The sequence below is a fragment of the Bos grunniens genome, chromosome 15 (assembly GCF_055505025.1).
Source record: "Bos grunniens cultivar Pamir isolate PY7600 chromosome 15, Bosgru_T2T1.0, whole genome shotgun sequence".
Lineage (NCBI taxonomy): Eukaryota > Metazoa > Chordata > Mammalia > Artiodactyla > Bovidae > Bos > Bos grunniens.
The window spans coordinates 43,915,819-43,941,830 of NC_141179.1; the positions used below are offsets into that span (position 1 = coordinate 43,915,819).

Sequence of the window (26,012 nt, forward strand, 5' to 3'; positions counted from 1 at the left end):
CCCAATATTTTTCAAACCATGCTTAGTGATTTTCTGGAATTCACATAACCAAGACGTTTCACACTTTCAGAAACCTGTTCTTTCTCCAGCTTCCTTTGATAACTTTCTGAACCAAACAAGGGTTAAAAGTAGACAACTTTCTATGCTTTACTTTGTTAAAATTTTCAAAAGCAATAGATTTTCTAATGGATATGATGTGGTATGTGTGCATATGTGTGTGTCTGTGTGTTTGTGTGCATGTGGTATAAGTGTGAGGAGGGAGGGAAAGAGAGAGAGAGAGGAACGAGTGTGAAGTTTTTGAAATGAACTGAAAGCATGAGGTTGCCAATTACTGAGATAGGGAAAGCGTATGGAAGGGGCATCGTATTATGGGTGTAAATTAGAAATTTGATTTGGAATATGTTAACTTTGAGATGTCTCTTAGCAACTTTCAGATTTATATGATAGAAATCGGTTGGATATACAAATCTTGAGTTCAGGACAAGTTCTAGACAGAGTTAATGTATATAAAATGCTTAAAATGGTACCTTTTGTTGTTCAGTGGCCTAGCCGTATCCAACTCTTTGCAACCTCGTGGACTGCAGCATGCCAAGCTCCTCTGTCTCTCACTATTTCCTGGCATTTGCTCAAACTCATGTCTATTGATGATATCAATATTGATACATTTAATAGCATAAATGATGCTATCTAACTATCTCATCCTCTGCCGCCCCCTTCCCCTTATGCCTTCAATCTTTCCCAGTATAAAGGCCTCTTCCAATGAATTGGCTCTTCGCCTCAGATGGCCAAAGTATTGGACCTTCAGCTTCAGCATCAGTCCTTCCAGTGAATATTCAGGGTGGAGTTCCTTTAGGATTGGCTAGTTTGATCTCCTTGCTATCCAAAGGACTCTCAGGAGTCTCTCCAACAGCACAATTCCAAAGCATCAGTTCTTCGGTGCTCAGTCTTCTTTATGATCCAACTCTCACATTCATACATGACTACTGGGAAAACTATAGCTTTGACTATACCTTTGTCAGCAAAGTGATGTCTCTGCTTTTTAATACACTGTTTAGATTTGTCATAGCTTCCTTCCAAAGAGCAAGTATCTTTTAATTTCATGGCTGCAGTCACCATCCACAGTGATTTTGGAAAGTGAAAGTGTAGTCGCTCAGTCATGTCCTACTCTTTGCTACCCCATGGACAAGAGCCCACTAGGCTCCTCTGTCCATGGAATTCTCCAGGCAAGAATACTGGAGTGGGTTGCCATTCCCTTCTCCAGGGGATCTTCCTAACCCAGAGATTGAACCCAGGTCTCCCACATTGCAGGCAGATTCTTTACCATCTGAGCCACCAGGGAAGCACAAGCAAAAGTGATTTTGGAGCCCAAGAAAATAAAGTCTATCACTGTTTCAATTGTTTCCCCATCTATTTGCCATTAAATGATGGGACCGGATGCTATGATCTTAGTTTTACGAATGTTGACTTTTAAGCCAGCTTTTTCATTCTCCACTTTCACCTTCATCAAGAGGCTCTTTACTTCCTCTTCACTTTATGCCATTAGAGTGGTATCATCTGCATATTTGAGATTGTTGATATTTCTCCTGGCAATCTTAATTCCAGCTTGTGAGTCATCAGCTCAGCATTTCGAATGATGTACTCTGCATTTAAGTTAAATAAACAGGGTGACAATATACAGCCTTGATGTATTCCTTTCCCAAATTGGAACCAGTCTGTTGTTCCATGTCTGGTTCTCACTGTTGCTTCTTTACTTGCATGCATCAGGAGGCAGGTGGTCTGGTATTTCCATCTCTTTAAGAATTTTCCACAGTTTATTGTGATCCACATTGTGGATCTCCAGTGATTTTTCATTTTATTCAGAGACAAAGGTAAAATGTTTACAATGTGCCTACAAGGCTCTCTGTAATCTGTTTCCCCCACCCCAATGTCTTCTACTTGAGTGATGGTAATGCTGGTTGCCATAACAAAAAACAACACATTACCAGTGGCTTAACACAACTGAAGTCTATTTTCTGTTCACCAAACAGTCCTATGGGGGTATTCTTGGTCAGCGAGAGCCTTTCCTCCATGTAGTTGATTCAGAGATCCAGGTTTCTCTGTCTTCTGTTTTGCCATTCCTTAGAACCTCCAAATTCTTTACTTCTAGCTGGTGGAAGGCAAAAAAGAGAGACAGAAAAAGTCTCATTTGTTTCTTAAAATTTTAATTAATTAGTTAATCTCATTTGCTTCTTTTTAAAAATTTTTTTTTTTGACATATAGTTGATTTACAATGTTCTGCCAATGTCTTCTATACAGCAAAGTGACTCAGTTATACGCCATGTAGACATTCTTTTTAAAAATATTATTATTCTTTTTTAGTATAGTTTATCACAAGCTGGAATCAAGATTGCTGGGAGAAATATCAAGAACCTCAGATATGCAGATGATACCACCCTTATGGCAGAAAACGAAGAGGAACTAAAAAGCCTCTTGATGAAAGAGGAGACTGAAAAAGTTGGCTTAAAGCTCAACATTCAGAAAACGAAGATCATGGCATCCCGTCCCATCACTTCATGGGAAATAGATGGGGAAACAGTGGAAACAGTGTCAGACTTTATTTTTCTGGGCTCCAAAATCACTGTGGATGGTGACTGCAGCCATGAATTTAAAAGACGCTTACTCCTTGGAAGGAAAGTTATGACCAACCTCCTGCTGCTGCAGCTAAGTCGCTTCAGTCGTGTCCGACTCTGTGCGACCCCATAGACTGCAGCCTACCAGGCTCCTCCGTCCATGGGATTCTCCAGGCAAGAACACTGGAGTGGGTTGCCATGCCCTTCTCCAGGGGATCTTCTCAACCCAGGGATCGAACCCAGGTCTCCTGCATTGCAGAATGCTTTCCCATCTGAGTCACCAGAGAAGTCTAGGAGTATTTCCTGTATTTACCTTCCCTCAGATGTTGACTTGCTCTCTCCCAGATCCTTGGTGCTGAAATGGGGGCTCCAAGTTGCTGCTTATTAAGAGTATGTTATGAGGACTTCCCTGGTGGTCCAGTGGTTAAGAATCCATCTTGCAATGCAGGGGACATGGGTCAGATCCCTGATCAGGGAACTAAGATCTCACATGCCATGGACCAACTAAGCCCGAGCCACAACTACTGAGCCTATGTGTCACGAAGATCCTGTATGCTATGACTAAGACCCAGTGCAGCCAAATACATAAATAAATATTAGAAAGAAACATTGGTTTAAGAAGAAAAGAGTATATTATGTTCCAGACATTTAAATTCCTTTCTTCCTTCATTAAAAAAATTAAGAATCTTGAAAGCAATCTTGTGGGGGTAAGAATGATTATTCCCATTTCAGAGAAGTTAACTGATGTACCTCTGCTCACATAACTAGCAAGAGTGGAAGTGAGGATTTAATCTAAAACAAGAGCACACAGCTCTGTTGTTTTCCTCTGAATCTGGAAGAAGCAATCACTCTGCCAAACATATTTCCTACTGGAAGGAGATCACTTTACAGTTGAATATTCTGGGCCTCTGAGCAGTTACATTTCCCAGGGCAAATTAATATAGTCTTTTGTTTCTAACTTGTTTTATGAGTTCAGTTAGTGTGAGAGGTCTCCTAGCACCTGATCACCCTGGACACATTGAATAAAAAGTTTCTGGACTTCAAACTGAGAATAATCAAGGCCTTTTTAAGTCTCTTCTTCCACATGACTCCCAGAGTGAACATTCTAAGATGTAAATCAGATCTTGTCACGCCTCAGCTTAAACTCCTCCAGTTTACCATTCCTCTGACACAGGGTAAATTCTTTAGCCTGGCATTTGAAGCCTTTCCTGCTTTGTTCCTCCTCTCTCCCTGGTTTCATCTTTTAATTCTGTCTTCCAGAGAAATGAATTACAACTTGTTGCTCCTATGTAACCATTTCAACCTGTCACTCCCTGTGTGTTGTTGCACATGCTATCTGAAACATCTTTCTCTCCCTGTTTCACTTGAGATATTTCTTTTGGTCCTTTGGAACTCAGGTCGGATTATATCTCCTCCTGGAAGCCTTTCCTGACCATCACCCATCCTGGAAGGATGCCCCTTTTCCATGCATTGTAACCATTTAGCTCTCTGAGCCTCCTCTCCTGTCTCTGTGTCCCCAGCATGCAAGACAGGGTGAGGCACCACCCTCAATGCACTTTGTAAAGCTATCTTTTCTGCACTTTTTTTCTTACTGGTTCAGGCAGGTTACATACAAAGAGGATCAGGTGCTATGGTTCCAAGTGATGTTGGCTGTGACCTCCAAGTCACCCTGCCCGCAGGAACCAATACTTGAGAGAGGTACCCAGGAGAGAACTCAGGGTGAGCCTTTGGGGAAGCCAGCTGCCTTCTCAGGCCTTTAGCAGCAGCCTGTCAGAACAGTCCCTAGGCACACCTCTTGTTGGAATAATAATATAATCTCTAATATTTATTGAGTGCCTTCTACTTCCAGACACTATTCTGATCACTTAACCCGTATGAGCATTCATTTTATGTAATCACAAGAAACACGATTGCTGGCACCTGGAAACTGCCCAAGGTCACACAGTAAATGATAAAGTCAGGTTTCAAATCTGAGCACTGTTTCTAGAGCCTACTAGAAGTAACCACTATACACATTGCCTTCTTGATTTCTGATCTCCTGTTTTCTGCTTAGATTCTGTGGGAAATCAAATCGGAGGGTCCCAATCCAAGTACCAGGAAGCAAGTTTCTCTCCTGGTCCCCCACTTCTCTCAGGAGAACTTGCTTAGGGATGGAACTGAGAATTGTCAGAAGCAGAAGGGGAGCTCGCAGTAACAGGGGCCTCTGGAGGCTCTAGGAGAGAGAAGGGCACAACCATGTGCAAGGGAAAAGGCCTGCTTGGAATCGGGGTGAGAGGGCAGGGACTGATCAGAAGCTCAGGATTCAACTCCAGGCTTTGTCTTTCAGAGTAACCTTGGGGAAAGGCCTCGCTTCTTTCTGAGCCTCAGTTTCCCCATTTATAAGCCAAGTGTAAATACAGAGCAGGCTGATTCACATCTGGCGAAGGAGGAGACATCACCAGCTCTACTAGAGAAAAAGCCAGCCATGGACGTCAGGGAGCGGGGCTGGGGAGAAGGCTATCTGCGGTTTAGGCCGGTGGGCTTCCTAGAGTTAGGATGAGCTGGGCTTCCTAGCTCAATCTTAAAACCTATTCCCATGACAGCTCGTCGGGCCTTTAGTGGGAGGCGGGGGTGGGGGCGGAGCATGGGCCAGGGGCCAGGCTCTGAAGGATGCGTCCACTCATCCCGCACCTCCGCTGCCCTTCCTAACGGAGTCGCAGCCCCGAGGGGGTGGCGGATGCGGGCGATCCAGCAGTTGCCTGCCGCGCTGCGGCGACAGCCTTGGAAGCCGCAGCCCGCCAGGCCAGAAGAGCATCACGTCATCCTTTCGGCGAGGAGCCCGCCCCCTCCCCAACGGCGCCTGCGCAGGCGGGAGGGAGCCGCGGTAGGGGTTCTCCTCAGCGCTTTCCGCCCTTCGAGCTCGCTCCGGCCGCGGCGCTCTCGGCTGGCGACAGCGGCCGCGAAGCGGAGGGGAAGGAGTCCAGGATGCGGCGCGGGGCGGCCCGGTGCCCCCCTGCCCCGTCACGGCAGCCGCGGCGGCCGCGGGGACCGGGCCAAGGCCGGGGGCGGCGGCCGGAGCCGCGGTAGCGGCGGCGGCGGCGGGAGGGGCGGCCTGAGGGCGGGCGGGCGCCCGGGTGCGGGGGCTCGACGCTCCGCACGGCCCGGCCCGGCTCGGCCCCGGCGCCATGAGCGGCGGCGGCGGCGGCGGCGGAGGGGGCTCGGCGCCCAGTCGCTTCGCCGACTACTTTGTCATCTGCGGGCTGGACACCGAGACCGGGCTGGAGCCGGACGAGCTGTCGGGTGAGTGAGCGCTGAGTCCGGGGCCGCTTCCCCGCGTCCGCGTCCGCGTCCGCGGCCGCCGGCGACCCCCGAGAAATCCTCCCTCACCCTGGCTTTGTCCCGGGAGACGGGCGAGGGGCGAGCGCGGGGAAGGGGGCGTGGGGCTGAGGAGGGGAAACGGGCAGAGGGGCCCTGAGCCATAACGGGTCCGAACGGTCCCTGCTCCCCGCCGCTCTTGTGGCCAGGTCCTCGCGGCTGAGGGAAGGATTGTGTTCTCAGTTCGGTGAAGGTTGACTGACTTAGTGTAAAATAAAAGGGAAGCTTGTTCTCGAACACCCGTTAGGGAGGGAAGAAGGCATCCCACTCCTGGTGAAAGTAAGTTCCACCCAGACTTTAAAAAAGAAAGGAAAACAAAAACTTGGTGAGTTTTATTTGGCCTCCTCCCAGGAAACCTGTGATCGCAGTTCTTCAAAACATTTCTAACCCAGCCCTGGGCTAGGCCCCCTGAGTTGATGGGACGTGAAGTAATAAAGTGAACTTGGGCCACACCAAGGAGGGCGAGAACTCCCTTCGTTCTGGAAAGGGTTCGTAACCCGGGGCCGTGCCGTTTTTTTTTTTAAATTGAAAATAATTTATGCCCTTTATGAGACCAGCGTCATCGGTGAATAAGAGGGCAGCAGCCTACTTGGAGAGCCTGGGTTGCGTAGTGATGCTTCTCAAGTCATCTTTCAAAGGGAAGTGGTGGGGAAGTGAAGATAAGGCCCAGATCAGATCTGGCACTAATTGCACATGAGTGTCAGAATTGTAAAATCCCGTGAATTCCACTGCACCGGTGTCAGAGTTGTAAAGTCCCCGCGAATTCACCACTGCACCGTCATTGGTTTTGGAAAAGTTTTCGTCTGGAGTGTCCAGTTTGCAGGTTTTATGTAGGTGGAGGTTTGTTGAATCATCCTGATTTGGATGAGGGAGATTCCTTTTTACTGTTCTGTCATGATGTGTTTAGAGTTTTTCTCCTGAAAGCGAATATCCTGTTGACTAATTTTCCTTTGCTTCAGAGATGACAGGACAAGTTTTGTGTGTCCCCCCACCAACCAGAAAAATTTCAGTGTTTCTTATGAAAAAAAATTAGATGCATGCATCAAAATGGACTGTCTTTTTAAAAAATGATAAATCGATGACCTTTAACAAGGTCAGAGCAAATACACTACTTCCTCAAATTAATAGCAGGTGGAGAAAAAAATCATGAAGCAGTAATACAATTAGTACTTGGTTGGGGTAGTTTTAAGTTCTCTTTTTTAGGTCTTTGAATTCCTGTAATCTGAGGCTAACTTTTCATCTGTGTTTCCTATTTGTTAAATTTATGACTTTGAGATATAGTTGTTGGAATTCAGTTCATGGTACTGGAGCTGGAAGGATCTCAGAGAAGAAAATGAGCCCACGAAGGACAGTAAATTGCCTCACTTTGATCCAGTGCCCCTCTTGTACCATAAACTGCATTTCATTGCTTGGCTGGGATTTTAGAAAACACTAACATGTTGACAAAAAGACTTAAAATGATACAGTTCTCCTCAGTAAAAGAAACTTTAAATTGGTGAAATAAACCAGTGTTATTTTTATGCTGTGCTTTTGAGTGTCTATTTGATTTTCAAAAATAAAGAAAATGATTTGCAGATGATAAAGCTTATGAGTCGAATTGGGAATGATTTGATTTGTTAGAACATGGGTTTTGGGGTTAAACATTCTCACTCTGCTATTGACTATCTCTGTGACTGGAGGCCAAGTTATATAACTGCTGGGGTCCTCATCTCTAAAAAAGAGAATTTAAATAAAAAGTGTCTTATCAAGTAGACTCTCAAAAGTGTTAGTTCTCTTTTAGTGAATATCTGTTAATTATCTGGCTTTTCAGGAAGCTAAAATTGTATCCTTGTGAAAGCTTATTGAGAGAATAAAGAGGGGGATGAGATGTATAAAATGTGTAAAGAGGGGTATTTTTCTTTTTAAATATGGTTGCAGTAGTGGAATGCCAAGGCTGTTTATTCAGTAGGTGGCCTTTGCTAGAATAAGCACTGATTGAAGGAATTTTTTTTTTTCTTCATTTCATTTCTGGTAGGTTCATAGGGGAATCTGGACCCCAAAGGGAATCTTTAAGGAAAACAAAACAATACAAATAGCTCTATGCGGGTCAGTGTTGAAGCTCTCCAGGGTGTATTTTCTCTCTGCCTTATAGCTCCCAAACTGATGATGTCATAGTAAAGGAAACTACAGAAAATTGTGAGTTGCACCCAGATTCCCTAGGGAGGTACTGAGGAGTCTATGTTATCTTCAAAACTTCAGATAGATTCTATACTCTTAGTAAGTGAATCCAGAACAAACAGATCAAAGATGCTGTATTCTTCTAGCTTTATGGAGAAAGATTAACATTCCTTCTTTTCTGTTTACAGCAATAACCATAGAACTTGCACTGTCAAAAAAACACTTTGATCATTTAATTTTATATGAAGTTTCTCCCTGTCACCTCTTCCCCTTTCTTGTGGACTTAAGCATTTAGGCAAGTTATGTAGTCACCTGTTGTGCAGGAACTGAAGAAGATATGAAAATTTATTTTGTTTCTCTTTGAGTTCGTTGAGGAATTACTTTGGGCAGAAGGAAAGAAAGGTAATCTGTTGGTGAAGCACAGGTCTAGCCAACTGGAAGAAATGGTATCTGCTTGTTTGGGTTTTGAGTTTGTCAAGGAGATAAGGAATTCTGGAAGGAACATTTTTGATTTTGATTTTACGAAACGTTGACCCATTTTGTTGGCCTGTTCTAAGTGGGGAGGCAGATGGTCGTAGATTCCAGTCTCTCTTTCTACCTGTTTGATAGATGGGTGTTCTGGACATCTTCATTTTTGCTTTTTCTTCTATGATCACCACCAGGTGACAGCAGCAGCAGGTTTACCAGGATATGGGACTCTTGAGTTAACTTTCCCTATCTCTGTCTTAGAGTTAAGTTTCCTATATGCTTATAACCTATTTCTTTCTTTGGAATCCTTATATTCCTTTTCACTGACCTGCACCCAGCATTGAGATATGAGTATCCTAGGTTCATGAATCTGCTACTCCAGTTTCTTAGGCTCTGAGTAGTGGGTCTTGCCAAGAATTAAAGAGAGGGCTTGGGAACATAGATGGGATACTAGCCAGTGTCCTGTATGAACCTACTTAGAATACAGACAGTACCCTGAAATCATCTTTTAATATCATCATTAAAAGAGAAAAAATGGCTCACTGTCCAGGAAAGCCAGAGGACTGGACAGATCTTACTGCTCCTTAACTGTATTGGGCAGTGAAGTTAGAACAACAGAATCATGGAATGTCAAACATGGAAGCACCTTTTTTTTTTTTTTTTTAATATGTATTTATTTGGCTGCATCAGGTTAGTTGTGGCATGCAGGATCATCATTGCATTATGTGAGATTTTTGTTGCTGTGCTGTGCAGACTCTCTAGTTGTGGCACGTGGGCTCAGTAGTTGTGGTGCATGGGCTTAGTTGCTCCAAGGCATGTGGGACTTTAGTATTGAATGGCGAATGCATAACCACTGGACCACCAGAGAAGTCCTTGGAAGCACTCTTAGAGATTATATAACCTGATTTTTACTGATGAGGAAACAGGTCCTGAGAAAGTTGGGGAATATTTATCTCACTTGCTACATTTTATCCTTTTTTCTTCTCTTAGAGTGGTGTTTTGTATGCTTTGCAGGAATTTGATGGGTGGTAGGGAGACAGTAAAACGTTTGGCAGGAGCAGACATATGATTGTTTTTTTCTAGGGCAGGTTTCTGTTTCATGTTAAGCAAGGATACTGTGTGATTAACAAGAAAGAGATGTTTTTTTTTTTGTTTTTTTTTTTTTAGTTTTTTCTTTTGATGTAACTTCACACCAAACGTTGTCATTCAGTACCAAGAACTTTAGTGCATCCTTTTTCCGGACTCAGTGTTAACATTTTGCTCCATTTGCCTTATCACTTAGTATGCATCACCTTTCTCTTTCTAATATATAATAATGTCTTTATTGAGATATGTCTTCTATTTAAAATACACAATTCTGTGTTTTTTAGTATATTCACAGAGTTTTACAATCATTACTACAATCAATTTTAGAATATTTTCATCACTTGCCCTTCAAACCTATATCCACTAGCAGTTACTACCTGTATCCTTCCAACTCCCTAACACCCTAGCTGTAAACACCCACTATTCTACTATTTTTTTGTGGGGGGAAACCTTTTATTTTTTTTTATCACCAAATCAGTACTAGTTCACATCATTATTCACGTCCATAGTATAAGAAAGATATAATCTCTTCTTGTAAAAATAGTAGTTAACATTTTAATATAGATTCTTCTAGACCTTTTATTAAAATGAAAGGTACTCTTATTATTGTAATTATAATTTTGTAAAAACAAGTGCTGATGAGTTTGAGAAAGAAGAGAGTTTGAGGGCCGTAGGTTGTTGGACAGGGAGGCCTGGTGTGCTGGGATTCATGGGGTCGCAAAGAGTCGGACACGACTGAGCGACTGATCTGATCTGATCTGAATCTATCTTTGATCTTTATGGATTTGTCTATTTTGGACATTTCATACTATGGAATCATATAATATATGGTCTTTTGTGACTGGCTTCTTTCACTTAGCATGTTTTCAAGGTTCATCTATGTTGTAACATGTATCCATACATTGTTTCTTTTTATGGCAGAATGATATTGTATAGATACACCACCTTTTGCTTATCATAAGTTGATGTACATTTGGGTTATTTATATACTTTTCATTTATTACAGATAATGGTATTGTGAACGTTTGTGTATGTATATTTTCATTTCTCTTAGGTATATGCCTAGGAGTGGAATGGCTGGGTTAATGGCCAGTGTTTAACCTTTTGAGAAATTGCGGACTGTTTTCTAAAACAGCTGCACTATTTTACATTCCCACTAGTGGTGTTTGAGGGTTACACTCTCTGTATCCTCACCAGCACTTACTATCTTTTTGATCATGGGTGGCCTAAGGGGTGTGAAGTGGTACCACAGTGTGGTTTTGATTTGCATATTCCTGGATGACTCAAGGATATTTTACTTAGAAGAAAAAAAAAAAGCTTATCTCTTCTCAGAGATGGAGTATAAAAACTTTGATGAGCCAGTTTCAAACAGGTAGTCGGTTTGAACTAACCTTAGATTTTATTTTCCTCTACCAGTCTGGTCAGTTCTGGGCAGATTCTCTCAGATTCTCTTTATAAAATGGTCATTCTTCTGAAGCTCAGACTCTTAGCTGAAGCAAAACTCAAATCCTGATGGCTTACTTCAGGGATTTGTGGATACTTTCAGGGGTAAGGGTAGGAGGAGGAGAGTTCTTAAGTTGGTTCATGTGTTTCCTTTTATAAGGTAGAGCAAATAAGTCAGGAGGAGAGAGGAACGCACAGAAAACAATTACACAGCCCCAAGGCAATTTAGAATTATATGCTAAATTTAGTTGGAGAGACTGTGTTCTTAACAGAAGAGCACCTACTTCACACACCCTTAGGTAGGGAGGATCACATTGAAGGTAAGTGGGTTTCACTTTAATAACACTAGGGCTCTGCTCCTCTTTTCTTAGGAGGAAATCCTGAGTAACTGTCTGGTGTTTAAACCAAATTCGTAGACTCTGTTTAGCCCTTCCTTCCTTTCATAGTAGATTATAGATAAAGTTTTTCTAGCCTCGGTCCTCCTTTGGTAATGCCATTTCCAGTCCTGTATCCTTTTATAAGTCTAGTCCTATATCCTTTTTTATATCCTTGTTTTTTTTTGGCTGACTGGTGGAAGATGGATTTGACTCAGCTCCTCAATTCCTATTGCCATCCTTGGGTTTGAATTATTGTCAGGTAGTCTTAGAAGTCTCCCAGGAACCTGGGTACACAGGAGGGGAGCTATACTTGACATGTTTTAGGTTACTGCTGGATAGGCATAGGACCTAGTCGAAGAGAGAAAGCCTTGCCTTTTGGAAGCTGGTGTCTTCTTGTGGAATTCATTGATAATACATAGGCTATTGCTACTAAATTTTTAGATTTAGTTCTCAAAAGTTTTTAGGTGAGGCAGTGGTTAAATGTCTGTGTTCCACATGTTTTGTGATGACTGATTTTAGTTTGGAGTATGTAACCCTGGATGTTGGAGTCCTGTCATGGTGGAAAATGAGGGCCTGCGCTGGCTCTCAAGCTATTTTCAGTGTGCTTCCTAGGAGTCGGCTATGGCTCCAGGAAGTTAGATGAGAGTGGCTATTGTTTAGACCATCAAGTTTTCAAATATTACACTTAGGATATTTGCTTGATTGTCATCCATGGGATCTATCATAGTTTCCTGTTAAAGAAAGCCAGGTTAGTAATTTGTTTGCTTTGTTCATTAGTGTGATGGGCATTTCAGGTCAAAACTTTGCTAGGCCATCTGTGATATACTCAATGGACTGACCTAGCTGCATTAATCTAAAATGTTTTCATGGAGTGCTGAGGGGCCTTGAGCAGGGAGAATATGTGTGGAGGTTCCTCTTATTAAGCTTCATCCCTCTGTGAGTGTGAGTCCAATTCCTTGTTTTCTAAACTACTCCTAGTTGGCAAAACATAATATGAGTATGAATTCGTTTATCTCGGTCATAGAATCAAAAACTGTCAGAGCCAGATCTGAGGTAGTCCGGCTCCCACTTTTGACATATGGTAATGATTAATATTTATAAATGACATAATAGTTTTTAAACACTTTTTAATGTTTTCAGCCCCATTTGAGAATATATTTTTTGGTCCACTGTTCCCCAGCAGTTTAGAAAGAACTGTTAGAATCCAGGTCTTTTTTCTGCTTCTCACCATTGATGAGATTACTCCTTTTTTTTTTGCCATGCCAAGTGGCTTGTAGGATCTTACCTGGGGTTTGACCAGGGATCAAACCTCCCGCCTTGGCAGTGAAAGTACAGGGTCCTTACCACTGGACCATCAAGGAATTCCTGAGATTATTATTTTGAAATGATAGATTTGTCAATACTTAAGAAATGACTTAAGTATTAATACTAGACCACCTTACCTGCCTCCTGAGAAATCTGTATGCAGGTCAAGAAGCAACAGTTAGAACTGTGCATGGAACAACAGACTGGTTCCAAATTGAGAAAGAAGTATGTCAAGGCTGTATATTGTTACCCTACTTACTTAACTTATATGCAGAGTATATCTTGCAAAATGCTGGGCTGGATGAAGCACAAGCTGGAATCAAAATTGCCGGGAGAAATACCAATAACCTCAGACGTGCAGTTGATACCACCCTTATGGCAGAAAGGAAAGAACTAAAGAGCCTTTTGATGAAAGTGAGAGAGGAGAGTGAAAAAGTTGGCTTAAAACTCAACATTCAGAAAACTAAGATCATAGCATCTGGTCCCATCACTTCATGGCAAATAGATGGGGAAACATGGAAACAGTGACAGACTTTATTTTCTTGGACTCCAAAATCACTACAGATGCCATGAAATTAAAAGACGCTTGCTCCTTGGAAGAAAAGCTGTGACCAACCTGGACAGCACATTCAAAAGCAGAGACATTACTTTGCCAACAAAAGTCTGTCTAGTCAAAGCTATGGTTTTTCCAGTAGTCATGTATGGATGTGAGAGTTGGACTATAACGCAAGCTGAGTTCCTGAGAACTGATGCTTTGGAACTGTGGTGTTGGAGAAGACTCTTGAGAGTCCCTTGGACTGCAAGGAAATCCAACCAGTCCATCCTAACGGAAATTGGTCCTGACTATTCATTGGAAGGACTGATGCTGAAGCTGAAACTCCAATACTTTGGCCACCTGATGCGAAGAGCTGCTTCACAGGAAAAGACCCTGATGCTGGGAAAGATAAAAGGCAGGAGGAGAAGGGGATGACAGAGGATGAGGTGGTTGAATGGTATCACTGACTCGATGGACATGAGTTTGAGCAAGCTCCGGGAGTTGGTGATGGACAGGGAGGCCTGGCGTGCTGCAGTCCATGGGGTCACAAAGAGTTGGACACAACTAAGTGACTGATGTACTCCTTTTCCTATTTGGAACCAGTCTGGTGTTCCATGTCTGGTATTCCCATCTCTTTCAGAATTTTCCACAGTTTATTGTGATCCACACAGTCAAAGGCTTTGGCATAGTCAATAAAGCAGAAATAGATGTTTTTCTGGAACTCTCTTGCTTTTTCCATGATTCAGCGGATATTGGCAATTTGATCTCTGGTTCCTCTGCCTTTTGTAAAACCAGCTTGAACATCAGGAAGTTCACGGTTTACGTATTGCTAAAGCCTGGCTTGGAGAATTTTGAGCATTACATTACTAGCATGTGAGATGAGTGCAATTGTGCGGTAGTTTGAGCATTCTTTGGCATTGCCTTTCTTTGGGATTGGAATGAAAACTGACCTTTTCCAGTCCTGTGGCCACTGCTGAGTTTTCCAAATTTGCTGGCATATTGAGCGTAGCACTTTCACAGCATCATCTTTCAGGATTTGAAAGAGCTCAACTGGAGTTCTATCAGCTCCAATAGCTTTGTTCGTAGTGATGCTTTCTAAGGCCCACTTGACTTCACATTCCAGGATATCTGGCTCTAGGTGAGCGCTCACACCATCGTGATTATCTGGGTCGTGAAAATCTTTTTTGTACAGTTCTTCTGTGTATTCTTGCCACCTCTTCTTAATATCTTCTGCTTCTGTTAGGTCCATACCATTTCTGCCCTTCATCGAGCCCATCTTTGCTTGAAATGTTCCCTTGGTATCTCTAATTTTCTTGAAGAGATCTCTAGTCTTTCCCATTCTGTTGTTTTCCTCTATTTCTTTGCATTGATCGCTGAGGAAGGTTTTCTTATCTCTTCTTGCTGTTCTTTGGAACTCTGCATTCAGATGCTTATATCTTTCCTTTTCCCCTTTGCTTTTCACTTCTCTTCTTTTCACAGCTATTTGTAAGGCCTCCTCAGACAGCCATTTTACTTTTTTGCATTTCTTTTCCATGAAGATGGTCTTGATCCCTGTCCCCTGTACAATGTCATGAACCTCCGTCCATAGTTCATCAGGCACTCTATCTATCAGATCTAGTCCCTTAAATCTATTTCTCACTTCCACTGTATAATCATAAGGGATTTGATTTAGGTCAGGCTATGGTTTTTCCAGTGGTCACGTATGGATGTGAGAGTTGGACTGTGAAGAAAGCTGAGCGCTGAAGAATTGATGCTTTTGAACTGTGGTGTTGGAGAAGACTCTTGAGAGTCCCTTGGACTGCAAGGAGATCCAACCAGTCCATTCTAAAGGAGATCAGCTCTGGGTGTTCTTTGGAAGGAATGATGCTAAAGCTGAAACTCCAGTACTTTGGCCAACCTCATGCAAAGAGTTGACTCATTGGAGAGGACTCTGATGCTGGGAGGGATCAGGGGCAGGAGGAGAAGGGGACGACAGAGGATGAGATGGCTGTATGGCATCACCGGCTCGATGGACGTGTTCTGAATGAACTCTGGGAGATGGTGATGGACAGGGAGGCCTGGCGTGCTGCGATTCATGGGGTCTCAAAGAGCCAGATATGACTGAGTGACTGAACTGAACTGAACTGAGTGACTGAACTGAACTGACTGAAGCAATAACTTAATCATTGACTGGCAGAACTGTTGTGTGGCCTCTTTGATTCAGTCCCCAAACCACAATGCAGTAGAGGAGCTCTGTTAGGAGAGGAGTCAGGTCACTTGTTTTTTGAATTGTTGTGGCTGGTTGGTATTTTATATGTATATATTTTTTCCTATCTCTCCATTCTTATCAGTTCTGGAAATGTTTTTTTTTTTAAGACCAAATAGTTATTGGGGCTTTGTTTCTAAGAAGCTCTCTTTTGTAAGTCTGTTTCAGGATGTTTTATGCTTTTTGTCTGAAGTTAGTTTTCTTTGAAAAGAAAAAAAAAAAAAGTTTTCATTTGCTAACCTCAGAAATCCTTCCCTGTAGCCTGCAGTTTGCATCTTTTTCTGGTTGTCGTTGGGTGCTATCTGTGACTTCTTTTTTTAAAAAATAATTTTGTTTATTTTTGGTTGTGCTGGGTCTTTGTTGCTGCGAGGGCTTTTCTTCAGTTGTGGCGAGTGGGGGGGCTACTCTAGTTGCAGTCCATGGGCTTCTCATTGCAGTGGCTTCTGTGTTGAGGATCTTGGGCTCTCGGGTGCACGGGCTTCAGTAGTTGTGGCACATGGACTCCATAGTTGTGGCTCCCGGGCTCTAGAGTACAGGCTCAATAGTTGCAGTGCAGGGGCTTAGCTGGTCTCCACAGCATGTGGCATCTTCCCCGATCTTGGTTCAATCCCGTGTCCCGTGCATTGGCAGACAGATTCTTTACCACTGAACCACCAGGGAATCCCTGGACTTCTGATTTACCATATTCTTTATAATGAAAGGATATGGAAAGCAACTAAGAAACTTTTAGGATTTTTAAAGTCAGAAAGACAGAAGAAAATGATTTAGAAATAACAATCATAAACCACATGGATAAACCCAATTTACAACAACTTTGAATCTACATTAGAATTACTTTTCCAGGAATGTCAGAAGAATTCCTTTCTCAGTTGTGTCATCTCTGGTGTCCTTTTCCCCCTTGTTTTTTGTAGTTGTAAAATAGCTTTTTAACAGTGTCATGAAGATAGGTATTAATTATTGCTATACTGTTGAAGAAAACCAAAGGTTTTATTGTGAGTATGTTAGATGTCTCTTTTCTTCTTTCCCCAGAGTCTTTATTTGACAATGACCATTACATTAAAATTTTTTCCTGATTATAAAGACCATAGGTCTTTATACAAATTAAAACATGTTATAACTTCACTTGTCCTAGAGTCAGGTAGACAAATTTCTTAGCTTTGCTAGAAGACCATGCTTTATCTAGTAGGTATTTGGTAAATATTTGTATTAATTATGAAAAGATAAAGCCTGCTTATTCAGGCTTTCAAAGAATTGTATGTAACCATGCTTTTTTTTTCCTGATAAGGCATAGTACTTAACTTTTTAAAACTTAAATAAGTCAGACTTCCACAGCTTTTCCAAGTGCTGAGTAATAAAAATGTGGAGGTTTGTAGAAGAGTAGCAATGATTGTTTTCCCATACTCAAAAAGCTAAGGGTCAGTGGCAGATTTGGAGTTAAAATGCTGATAGGAGAGGTGTTTTGTATTGCTGCTGCTGCTGCTGCTAAGTTGCTTCAGTTGTGTCAGACCCTGTGCGACCCCATGGATGGCAGCCCACCAGGCTCCCCCATTCCTGGGATTCTCCAGGCAAGGGTACTGGAGTGGGTTGCCATTTCCTTCTCCAGTTTTGTATTGCACTGTGATTATTTTGTAATTTTTAATAGAGCTAAATTTTATAATAGTTTGGATGAACTTTTTTTTTTTTTTTTTTAAGTGAATCCGTACAGTTTTAGTTATTTAACCAGTCCTATTGACAAGTTGACTTAGGATCACAGTCTCTTCTTGGGAAAAACAAAACAAAAACCTTGAAGTATCACCTGCCAAATTAACCAGTTGTGCTTAATTCTAAGATTCTGTATGTTCAAATGGTTTTTAATCCTTTTCTTTGCTAAATAATTATCTAGGATTCATCCTTTACGCCCACTGTGAAACATTCTTTTTGGTGCAGTTTTATTGTTTGAAAAGTTGATATTTAAGCATTTGTAGTTTTATCTTCTAGAAGTATGTTCAGTGTTTTGTGGAGGATTGTTGATCTGCTGGTCTAGCTCTGTTGGTTGCTCAGCTCAGTTGGTAGTGAATGTGATGAATTTAATGAGGCCAGGGTCATTGAATCAATCTTCCTAAGGACCAGTTAGCTTTGTTCTACCCATTTTTATGCTACCTTCTGCTGATCATCCCACTCACAAGTACACTGGGTCATGGGGAACACAGTCAGCTCCATGCCTAATAATTAAATTAACAGATATTATTTATTGAATAGATTTCATTGCTATGTACCACAAGACATTATCCTCGCTTTACAGTTTACGAAAGCACTGGTAAGTACTGAGCCCACACTTCAGAGCCCAGGAGCCTCAACTACTGAGCCAGTGTGCCGCAGTTGCTGGAGCTGGTCCGCCTACAGCTCTGGGTCTGCTACAGGAGAAGTCACTGGAGTGAGAATCTCCTGCACCACAACTAGAGAACCCCATGTGCAGCAACGAAGACCCAGTGCAGCCAAAAATAGCTAACTAAGTAAATAAACAAGTGTGTTAAAAATGAAGTGAAAGTAAAAGAGATATTGCCAAATCACCTTCCTCAAAAGGTTAGACTCTGTGCTCAAGTCACTCAGTCATGTCAGACTCTTTGTGACCCTACAGTTTTTAAGATGCTACCCATTTTTTTCTCTACATCTGTAATGGAATATTAGCTGCTTTTCTAAAGTGTTTTCAATCTTCTAGGAAGAAAATGTCTGCTTTAATCTAAATTTAATTATTTGTGAGGCTGAACATCTTTTCATATAGTTCATGTACATTTGTATATTTCTTCAGTGAATTACCTGTTTAGTCCTTTGTTCATGATTTCTGTTGTGTTTTTTTCTCATTGACTTGCATAAACTGTCTTTTGGAATATGTTGATTGTTAGGAAATATTTCAAAAACACTTGCAGTGAAAAAATATATGGACACTAATATAGATTTATAAAATTGAGATCATAAGAGAAAAAAATGTTTCCTGCTTTTTAAATTTACTATTATATGTTGATCGTTTTTCCATATTTTTAAGTGTGTCTTGAATATTTTTCCATGTCATTAAATATTCTTCTTAAACATGATTTTAATTATTATTTGTTTTTAACAAATGAAATTGTTACTTGGTTTTATTTTTAATTTGTTATCCAGAGTATGAGTGAACTATACAATTTTTAATGATTAACTGGAACTTGGGTGGTTTGTTTCAGAGAAGGCAATGGCACCCCACTCCAGTACTCTTGCCTGGAAAATCCCATGGACGGAGGAGCCTGGTAGGCTCCAGTCTATGGGGTCGCTAAGAGTCAGGCACGACTGAGCGACTTCACTTTCACTTTTCACTTTCATGCATTGGAGAAGGAAATGGCAACCCACTCCAGTGTTCTTGCCTGGAGAATCCCAGGGACGGGGGAGCCTGGTGGGCTGCCATCTATGAGGTCGCACAGAGTCGGACACGACTGAAGCGACTTAGCAGCAGCAGCACTTAGCCTAGAGCTGGGTGCCACACAGTGGGAAGGAACTCAGTGAAGATTGAGAAATTGCTTGAGTATGGAATAATGTAGTAGTGTCACATAATAGGCAAGTGTGGGGTAGACAGTGTCTCTGTCCCATGGTGGCTGAGTGGAGAAAACATCATTCTCTGCCTATGTTTATAGCTTGGATTTTTTGAGAGGGTGTGAGTATGATGTTAGGTTTTGAATGAGTAGTTTTGATTAAATACCCTGCACGTTTAGTAAATATCTGTTTATATGTTGACGAATTATGGGGATATTTTCACCTTGAGGGACAACTAAAATTTTTGGCTTGACACATTTTCTTCCCTGTCTGTGGCAGCAGTATATTCATTTTCAGAATTCTTCCTTAGCCTGATTTTGTAATACATTGACTAGTTTGGTGTTGGCTGCTGTGGTAAGAAGAACTGTGCTATAATTAGCATTTCTGCTTCCTCTAACAGTTTTATGGATTTGCTTTGAAGAATCGTAAAAAAAAGAGAAAGTTTTATTGTGATAAATATTTCTTCAGGAAGGATGTTTTATACAGGGTGATATTCTAAATGTGAAATCCCAAATAACCACATTTGAAAAAAATATATCCACAAGACTGAAATGGCCCCAGAAGCCCTCCCCACAATGCCCATTGTCAGGGTAAATTATCAGTAGATTGGCAAGGATAGAACTGAATTGGTAAGAGGAGACTGAAACATGAGATCATTAAGCATTTACATAGAAGCATTTAATTTCTCTGAATAAATTCAAGTCTCATGACCCAGACAAATTACACCTTAGTGTTCTGAAAGAATTTTGGGATGATTATAATGATGATTAGTCACTGTCAGTAATCTTTAAGGAATGATAGAATTACCACAGTAGACATATTTTTAAGTCTGAGAAGAAGGTAAGAGCTTGGCATATTCCTAGTCAAAATCTCAGATGGTTTATTAAGGATGTATTATGAGGATTTAGAAAAGAAAGCTGTGATTATTAGGAGCCAACATGGACCCACTAGGAATGTGTTAGTGACTTAATAACTACCTTTTCTTTATTAAGGGAGTAGACTTCTAGAGGAGGGGAATACCGTCAGCTATCATTTTTTGATTCAAGAATGTTTTGAAGGGAATGATTAGAATATAGTTGGGGTTAACAGATTTGAGTTGTGTGGTGAAATAGGTGATGCAAGGAGTTCCCAGGCGATTCAGTGGTTAGAACTCTGTGCTTTTACTGTCATGGCCCTGTGTTTAGTCTCTGGTCAGGGAACTAAGATCCTGCAAGCCGCCGAGGGGGGGAAAACCTAAGGAGGGGGAAAAGAAATAGGTGATGCAGAAGTATGGTGTGATAGAAGGGAGGACTTAATAGCAACACAAAAATGTAAGGCTTGTAGTTGTCTGTAAATTGGATTTATGGCAAAAATGTGGTTTGGTTGACAAAAAGTTTTGGTTTTAGCCAGCATTAATAGCTACTGTTGAGTGAGTGAGTGGATAGTGTTGTTTTAAACGATGTTAGACCACTCCAGTGGTCATGTATGGATGTGAGAGTTGGACTGTGAAGAAGGCTGAGCGCTGAAGAATTGATGCTTTTGAAAAACTGTGGTGTTGGAGAAGACTCTTGAGAGTCCCTTGGACTGCAAGGAGATCCAGCCAGTCCATTCTAAAGTAGATCAGCCCTGGGATTTCTTTGGAAGGAATGATGCTAAAGCTGAAACTCCAATACTTTGGCCACCTCATGCGAAGAGTTGACTCATTGGAAAAGACTCTGATGCTGGGAGGGATTGGGGGCAGGAGGAGAAGGGGACGACAGAGGATGAGATGGCTGGATGGCATCACTGACTCGATGGACGTGAGTCTGAGTGAACTCCAGGAGTTGGTGATGGACAGGGAGGTCTGGCGTGCTGCGATTCATGGGGTCGCAAAGAGTCAGACACGACTGAGCGACTGAACTGAACTGAACTGAGACCACATCTATCTAGATAGATTTTAGTTCTAGGAGCTCGGATGGTGAGGGACCTGAAAATATGATATGAACTACTTTCAAAGGAGCAGATTTGTTTTTTGACTAGTTAATATCTCTGACAATAGCTTCCACAGAAGAGTTCCAGAAGAACTTGGAGAAATGGCAACATTGTTGGAATACCGTAGATTTTGATAGCATTCATTTGAAAAAATGTAAATTTTGGCTAATCAGGCAAAGAAAGGTATGAAGGTCATGCTAGGCAGGGAATAGCATCTACAAAAAGAATGAAGGCATGAAAAAGCATGCCACATTTGAGGAACAAGTGAGTTAGTACAGATGCTGTGTAAAGAGGGAGAGGTGGGCTATAAGAGGTGAAAGTGGGGAAATTGGCAGGTGTTGTATATGAAGGTGGAGAAACTGGAATCCAGGAAGATAAAGTGATTTGCGTAAGTCTTGATTGTGTATTGAACCAGGTCTAGAATTCCAGGCTTTCTTGTGTCCTTTCAGGAGTTCGTTCCATCTTTATTTTCTTTAGGTATGTTCTACATTTACTTTAAAATGGCCAGGGCATGCCCTATGTTTATGAAAGGATTCTAAATAATCATGTAAGACTATCTTTTACATTCTTTAATAAACTAAAAGAACTTAAGTAGCTGTGATCTATAAGCAGTATAACTTTCCCAGTTATCAGTGCCAGATATTATGGTTTTAACTTTTAGAGACCAGCAGCCTATATGTCTGGGTCATGCTAGAATCAAGAACTCTTTCTACTTTCCCATGCTATTTGTTTAAAAGAGGATTCTTTCTTTGCCTACTTCAAATGATAGATGCTTGGATTAACAGTTGCAGCTATAATGATCAGTTACAGTGTTGTAGCCACACGTTCTGGGAAACAAACTCACTCAGAAGGACAATGCAGATAGTGGAGTGCAGTTTATTACACCAGTGGGCCCAAGGCAGAGTCTCCTCTTAGCCAAGGACCCCGACCAGCATTTGTGAAAATCTTTTATACCCCGTGTGTACATGCCTGAACCCACCACTCCAAATTCCTTGAGACTTACATAAACCAAGGAAAATACAATCCCAATAACCCCATCATTCACGTGCTGTGTGCTCAAACAGTCAAACAATTAGCCAATAATCAATAAACCTGAGGTTATACTCTGATATATACAGAAAAATTTATGGCCTGTCTGGAGGAAGGGGTGATTAGTGTATGTTTTCTCTTAGGCGATGAGTAACCTAGATACGATCTTCAAGGTTCCCCTGTCTGGTGGGGGTCTTATCCTTCTGTTGTTGTTTTCATAGGCACTAAACACAGAGTTCAGAGTCCATTGGAAAGGTGGCTGAGCATGATCAGCATGAACAGGCCTAAGATGGATCCAGGCCCTATGAATTCCTTCTTCAACAGCTGTGCAAAGTAGAAGATAAGTTTATCAAGACCTTGTGGCAACTTTGCTTGTGACTGCTGTGGTTGTAACTTGTTGTTCCACTGCAGACAGGGGTGAATTTCACATGGGAAGCAATTTCCTGAGGCCTCTCTGTTTGTTCCTTAGTCACAGTTCTATCCAGGTTTGATGCCCAGTCTGTATACCATATGTGAATATGTATATGGCCAGCATTTGTCCTGACTGGTTGGTGCCCATATTGTATTGATTGTTAACTATTTTGAGAATCATGTCTAACTCTCACCATCCATCTTTCCTCATTTTATGCCAGATCAGAAGTTTCTCTAATTTGTTTGTGGTTTATTCATACAGAGAAATTGCTACCTTTTCTTCTCAGGCTCTTAAATAATTTTATTAAAAAAAATTCCTGGAAAGACTTACCTGACAGTCCATTGGTTAAGAATCTGCCTTCTTAACCACTTAACCAGTCTTCAAGTGGACACAGGTTCAATCTCTGATCTAGGAGCTAAAAGTCCCACATGCCCTGGAGATAGCATGTGATCTGGAGTTGCAGATCTGACGCTGTAATGTTGTGTGCTGCAACGAAGAACCCATGTGCCATAACTAAGACCTGATGCAGCCAAATAAATTAATGTTAAAAAAATTCCTGGAAACAAAATTTTTTAAATTATGAAGACCACTATGTTCTATTTTCCTTTAGGTCCACTTAATGATTGGAAAGCTAGTTTCAAACATTTATGCGACAGTTAAGGAAATCTGAACACTGATTAGATATTTAGCTTTAAGTATTCTTTTGGTCAAATTTTTTTAGGTGTATTAATAGAATTGTGGTTATGTTAAAAGAAAAAGAAGTCTTATTTTTAGAGACACATGGTGAAATATTGTAGATATGTCTGGATTTGCTTTAAAATAATTTGGTATGAGGGTGTACAGATATAAAGTAAGATTGGATATGCATTGATATTTGTTGAAATTGAGTGAAGGATACAAGATAATTCATTGTACTTTTTATAAAAAAAAATTAGAAATAGTTTATTTTTAACCCCCCAAATTTATAAAATCATAATTGGATTTAAAAATTTTTCAAAGGTATATTATTGGCAATTATAACTTCTGATTGCCTTGAAATAATTAGAAGTACAACTTGGGGTTAATATTGGCATACCTCATTTATGCGCTTCCCTTTATTGGACTTCACAGATACTTCATTTTTACAAAGTCAAGATTTATGGCAACCCTGCATCAAACCAGTCTATCAGCACCATTTTTTCAACTGTATTTGCTCACTTCATATCGCTGTGTCACATTTTGGTAATTCTGGTAGTATTTCAGACTTTTTTTCATTATTATTATATTTGCTCTGGTGATCTGTGATTAGTGATCTTTGTCTTGCTGAAGGCTTCAGTGATGGTTAGCATTTTTTAGCAGTGAAGTATTTTTAATTTAGATCTTCATATTAATTTTTTAGACATAATACTGTTATACACTTACTAGACTACTGCGTAGTGTAAACATAACTTTTATATGCATTGGGAAACCAAAAAATTCGTGTGACTTACTCTTGCTTTATTGTGATAATTTGCTTTACTGAGGTGGTCTGGAACCAAACCCACAGTCTGTCTCAGGTTTATCTTTGTACGTGCATGCTAAGTCACTTCAGTCATGTCTGACTCTTCGGCCTGCCAGGCTACTCTGTCCATGGGATTCTCTAGCCAAGATGACGGGTGGGTTGCCATGCCCTCCTTCAGGGAATTGTCCAACCTAGGATTGAACTCATGTCTCTTAATGTGTCCTGCATTGAAAGGTGGGTTCTTTACCACTAGTGCTACCTGGGAAGCCCAGGTATGTCTGTACTTCCAGCCACAGGCAAAGAAATTTGACCTTTTAATTTATGTAATATTTAAAAATATGTTTTAGTGTAGCTTTTCGAAATATTTAAAGTGGTGCCCCTATCATTACCATTTCATTTATGAGCCTCTAGTTGGGAGCCATTAACTCTAAAATTTTTTTTTTCTATCTTTTGGCCATATCATATGGCATGTGGGATCTTCTTTCCCTGACCAGGGATCATACCCTTGTCCCCCTCAGTGGAAGGGCAGAATCTTAGCCACTGGATTGCCAGGGAAGTTCCCTGGCTCTAAAAATTTTGATCAGCCTTGTTTGTATTTAGACTTCTTAACTCAATTGTATTAATATTGTAATTAATAAGGAATTTTTTCTTTTCCTGTGTATATTGCTTTAATGGATAGATTGTATCCCTTTACCTTAATGTACCTAACTTTTTTTAAAGCATTTGCTTTTCTTCTTTTTCCTGCAGTTATAAATATCTTTACCATGAGAAATAGCTTTTCTAAAAAATGCTCCTTGAGTGCTATTTTAGTGGGGGCTAGTTTTTTTCTTGGTGCCTTTTAGGTGGTATTTTAGTGGATTTAGCAGATCAAAGGGTATTTTTTTTTTTTTTTTTTTTTTACAGTTTTTGTGATGTGCTACTTTGGTTGAGCTTCTTTTCAAAGGTGTCACTTTGTGGGTTGGAACCATTTCAGTGTTTAAATCTCGACTGCTGAACCAAAATTTTAAGGCATGTTAACAGTCTCGAAAAAATGATAAATTGGATCTATTCAAAACTGAGCTTTCATTGGAAACAGGTGGAAGGATGGAAATGCATTAACTGTAAGTCTTGAAGTCAGTTTATTAAGATACTGCTGTTTAGCTTAATTAGAGAGCTGTATAACAGAGGTGGCATTTGAATGAAGTATTGAAGGATAGGAACGACTTAAACTTGAGGATGTGAGTTGTTGTTTAGTTGCTAAGTTGTGTCTGACTCTTTTGCAACCCCATGGACCATAACCTGCCAGGCTCCTCTGTCCATGGGATTTCCCAGGCAAGAATACTGGAGTCGGTTGCCATTTCCTTCTTCAGAGGATCTTCCTGACCCAGGGATCAAACCTGCATCTCCTTCATTGAAGGTGGATTCTTTACTGCTGAGCCACTGGGGAAGCCTGACGATGGTGGGGATGGGTAAAAGGTGGGTGAACGTGGAACTCTGGGGCATGTTTAGGCAATCTTGAGTCATACTATTTGGCTATAACATATGCTATTTAGAGTATAGTAATGGAAGCTAGGATTAAAGAGTTAGTTAGGGGAACAAGTAAAATAAATAAGAATATACCAGGTAGATTATGAAAAAATAATAGTGGGAAAAAAGAAATGATGGTAATTGATTGTAATAGCTTGAAGACTATTGAGAGGCTAACAGGCAGGAAGGCCTGGGGATCAAATCTATTCCCAGTTTTTCAGGGTACAGTTCAAAGGAGTGAGGCTGGAATTGTTAGCTCCCATCTGTAAGAGAGAAAAAAAGTCACCAGCGCCATCTTTCTGCCGGAGGTGTCCCTCGCTGCTCTAGATGGGGGCGTAGACAGACTGTACACCAAAGCTTTTCTTTCCTGGTTAGACTTAGTCTGTCCCTTACCGACGCAGGCGTCATACTCATCCCTCCTGGTTCTACCACCGAGACGGGGTGGGGATACACTAGGGGTAGACCTGATGGCATCCCTGACCGATGTCCACCTCCTCACCATTAAAACCTTACTTG

At 41.2% G+C, this 26,012-nt stretch overlaps 1 protein-coding gene across 3 annotated transcripts in view; it reads left to right on the forward strand.

Moving 5' to 3' along the window:
* The first annotated feature begins 5,487 nt into the window (after nt 1-5,487).
* Nucleotides 5,488-26,012, forward strand: part of DENND5A (DENN domain containing 5A) — a 94,239-nt gene continuing 73,714 nt past the window's right edge. For 2 of the 3 annotated variants that reach the window (XM_086340116.1, XM_086340118.1), the window contains exon 1: nt 5,488-5,888. In XM_086340116.1, coding sequence (XP_086196242.1) covers nt 5,774-5,888 — 115 coding nt within the window. In that variant the 5' untranslated portion in view covers nt 5,488-5,773. Of the gene's footprint in view, nt 5,889-24,632; nt 25,446-26,012 lie in introns of those variants that run through there. The other variant, XM_086340117.1, reaches the window with a different exon arrangement.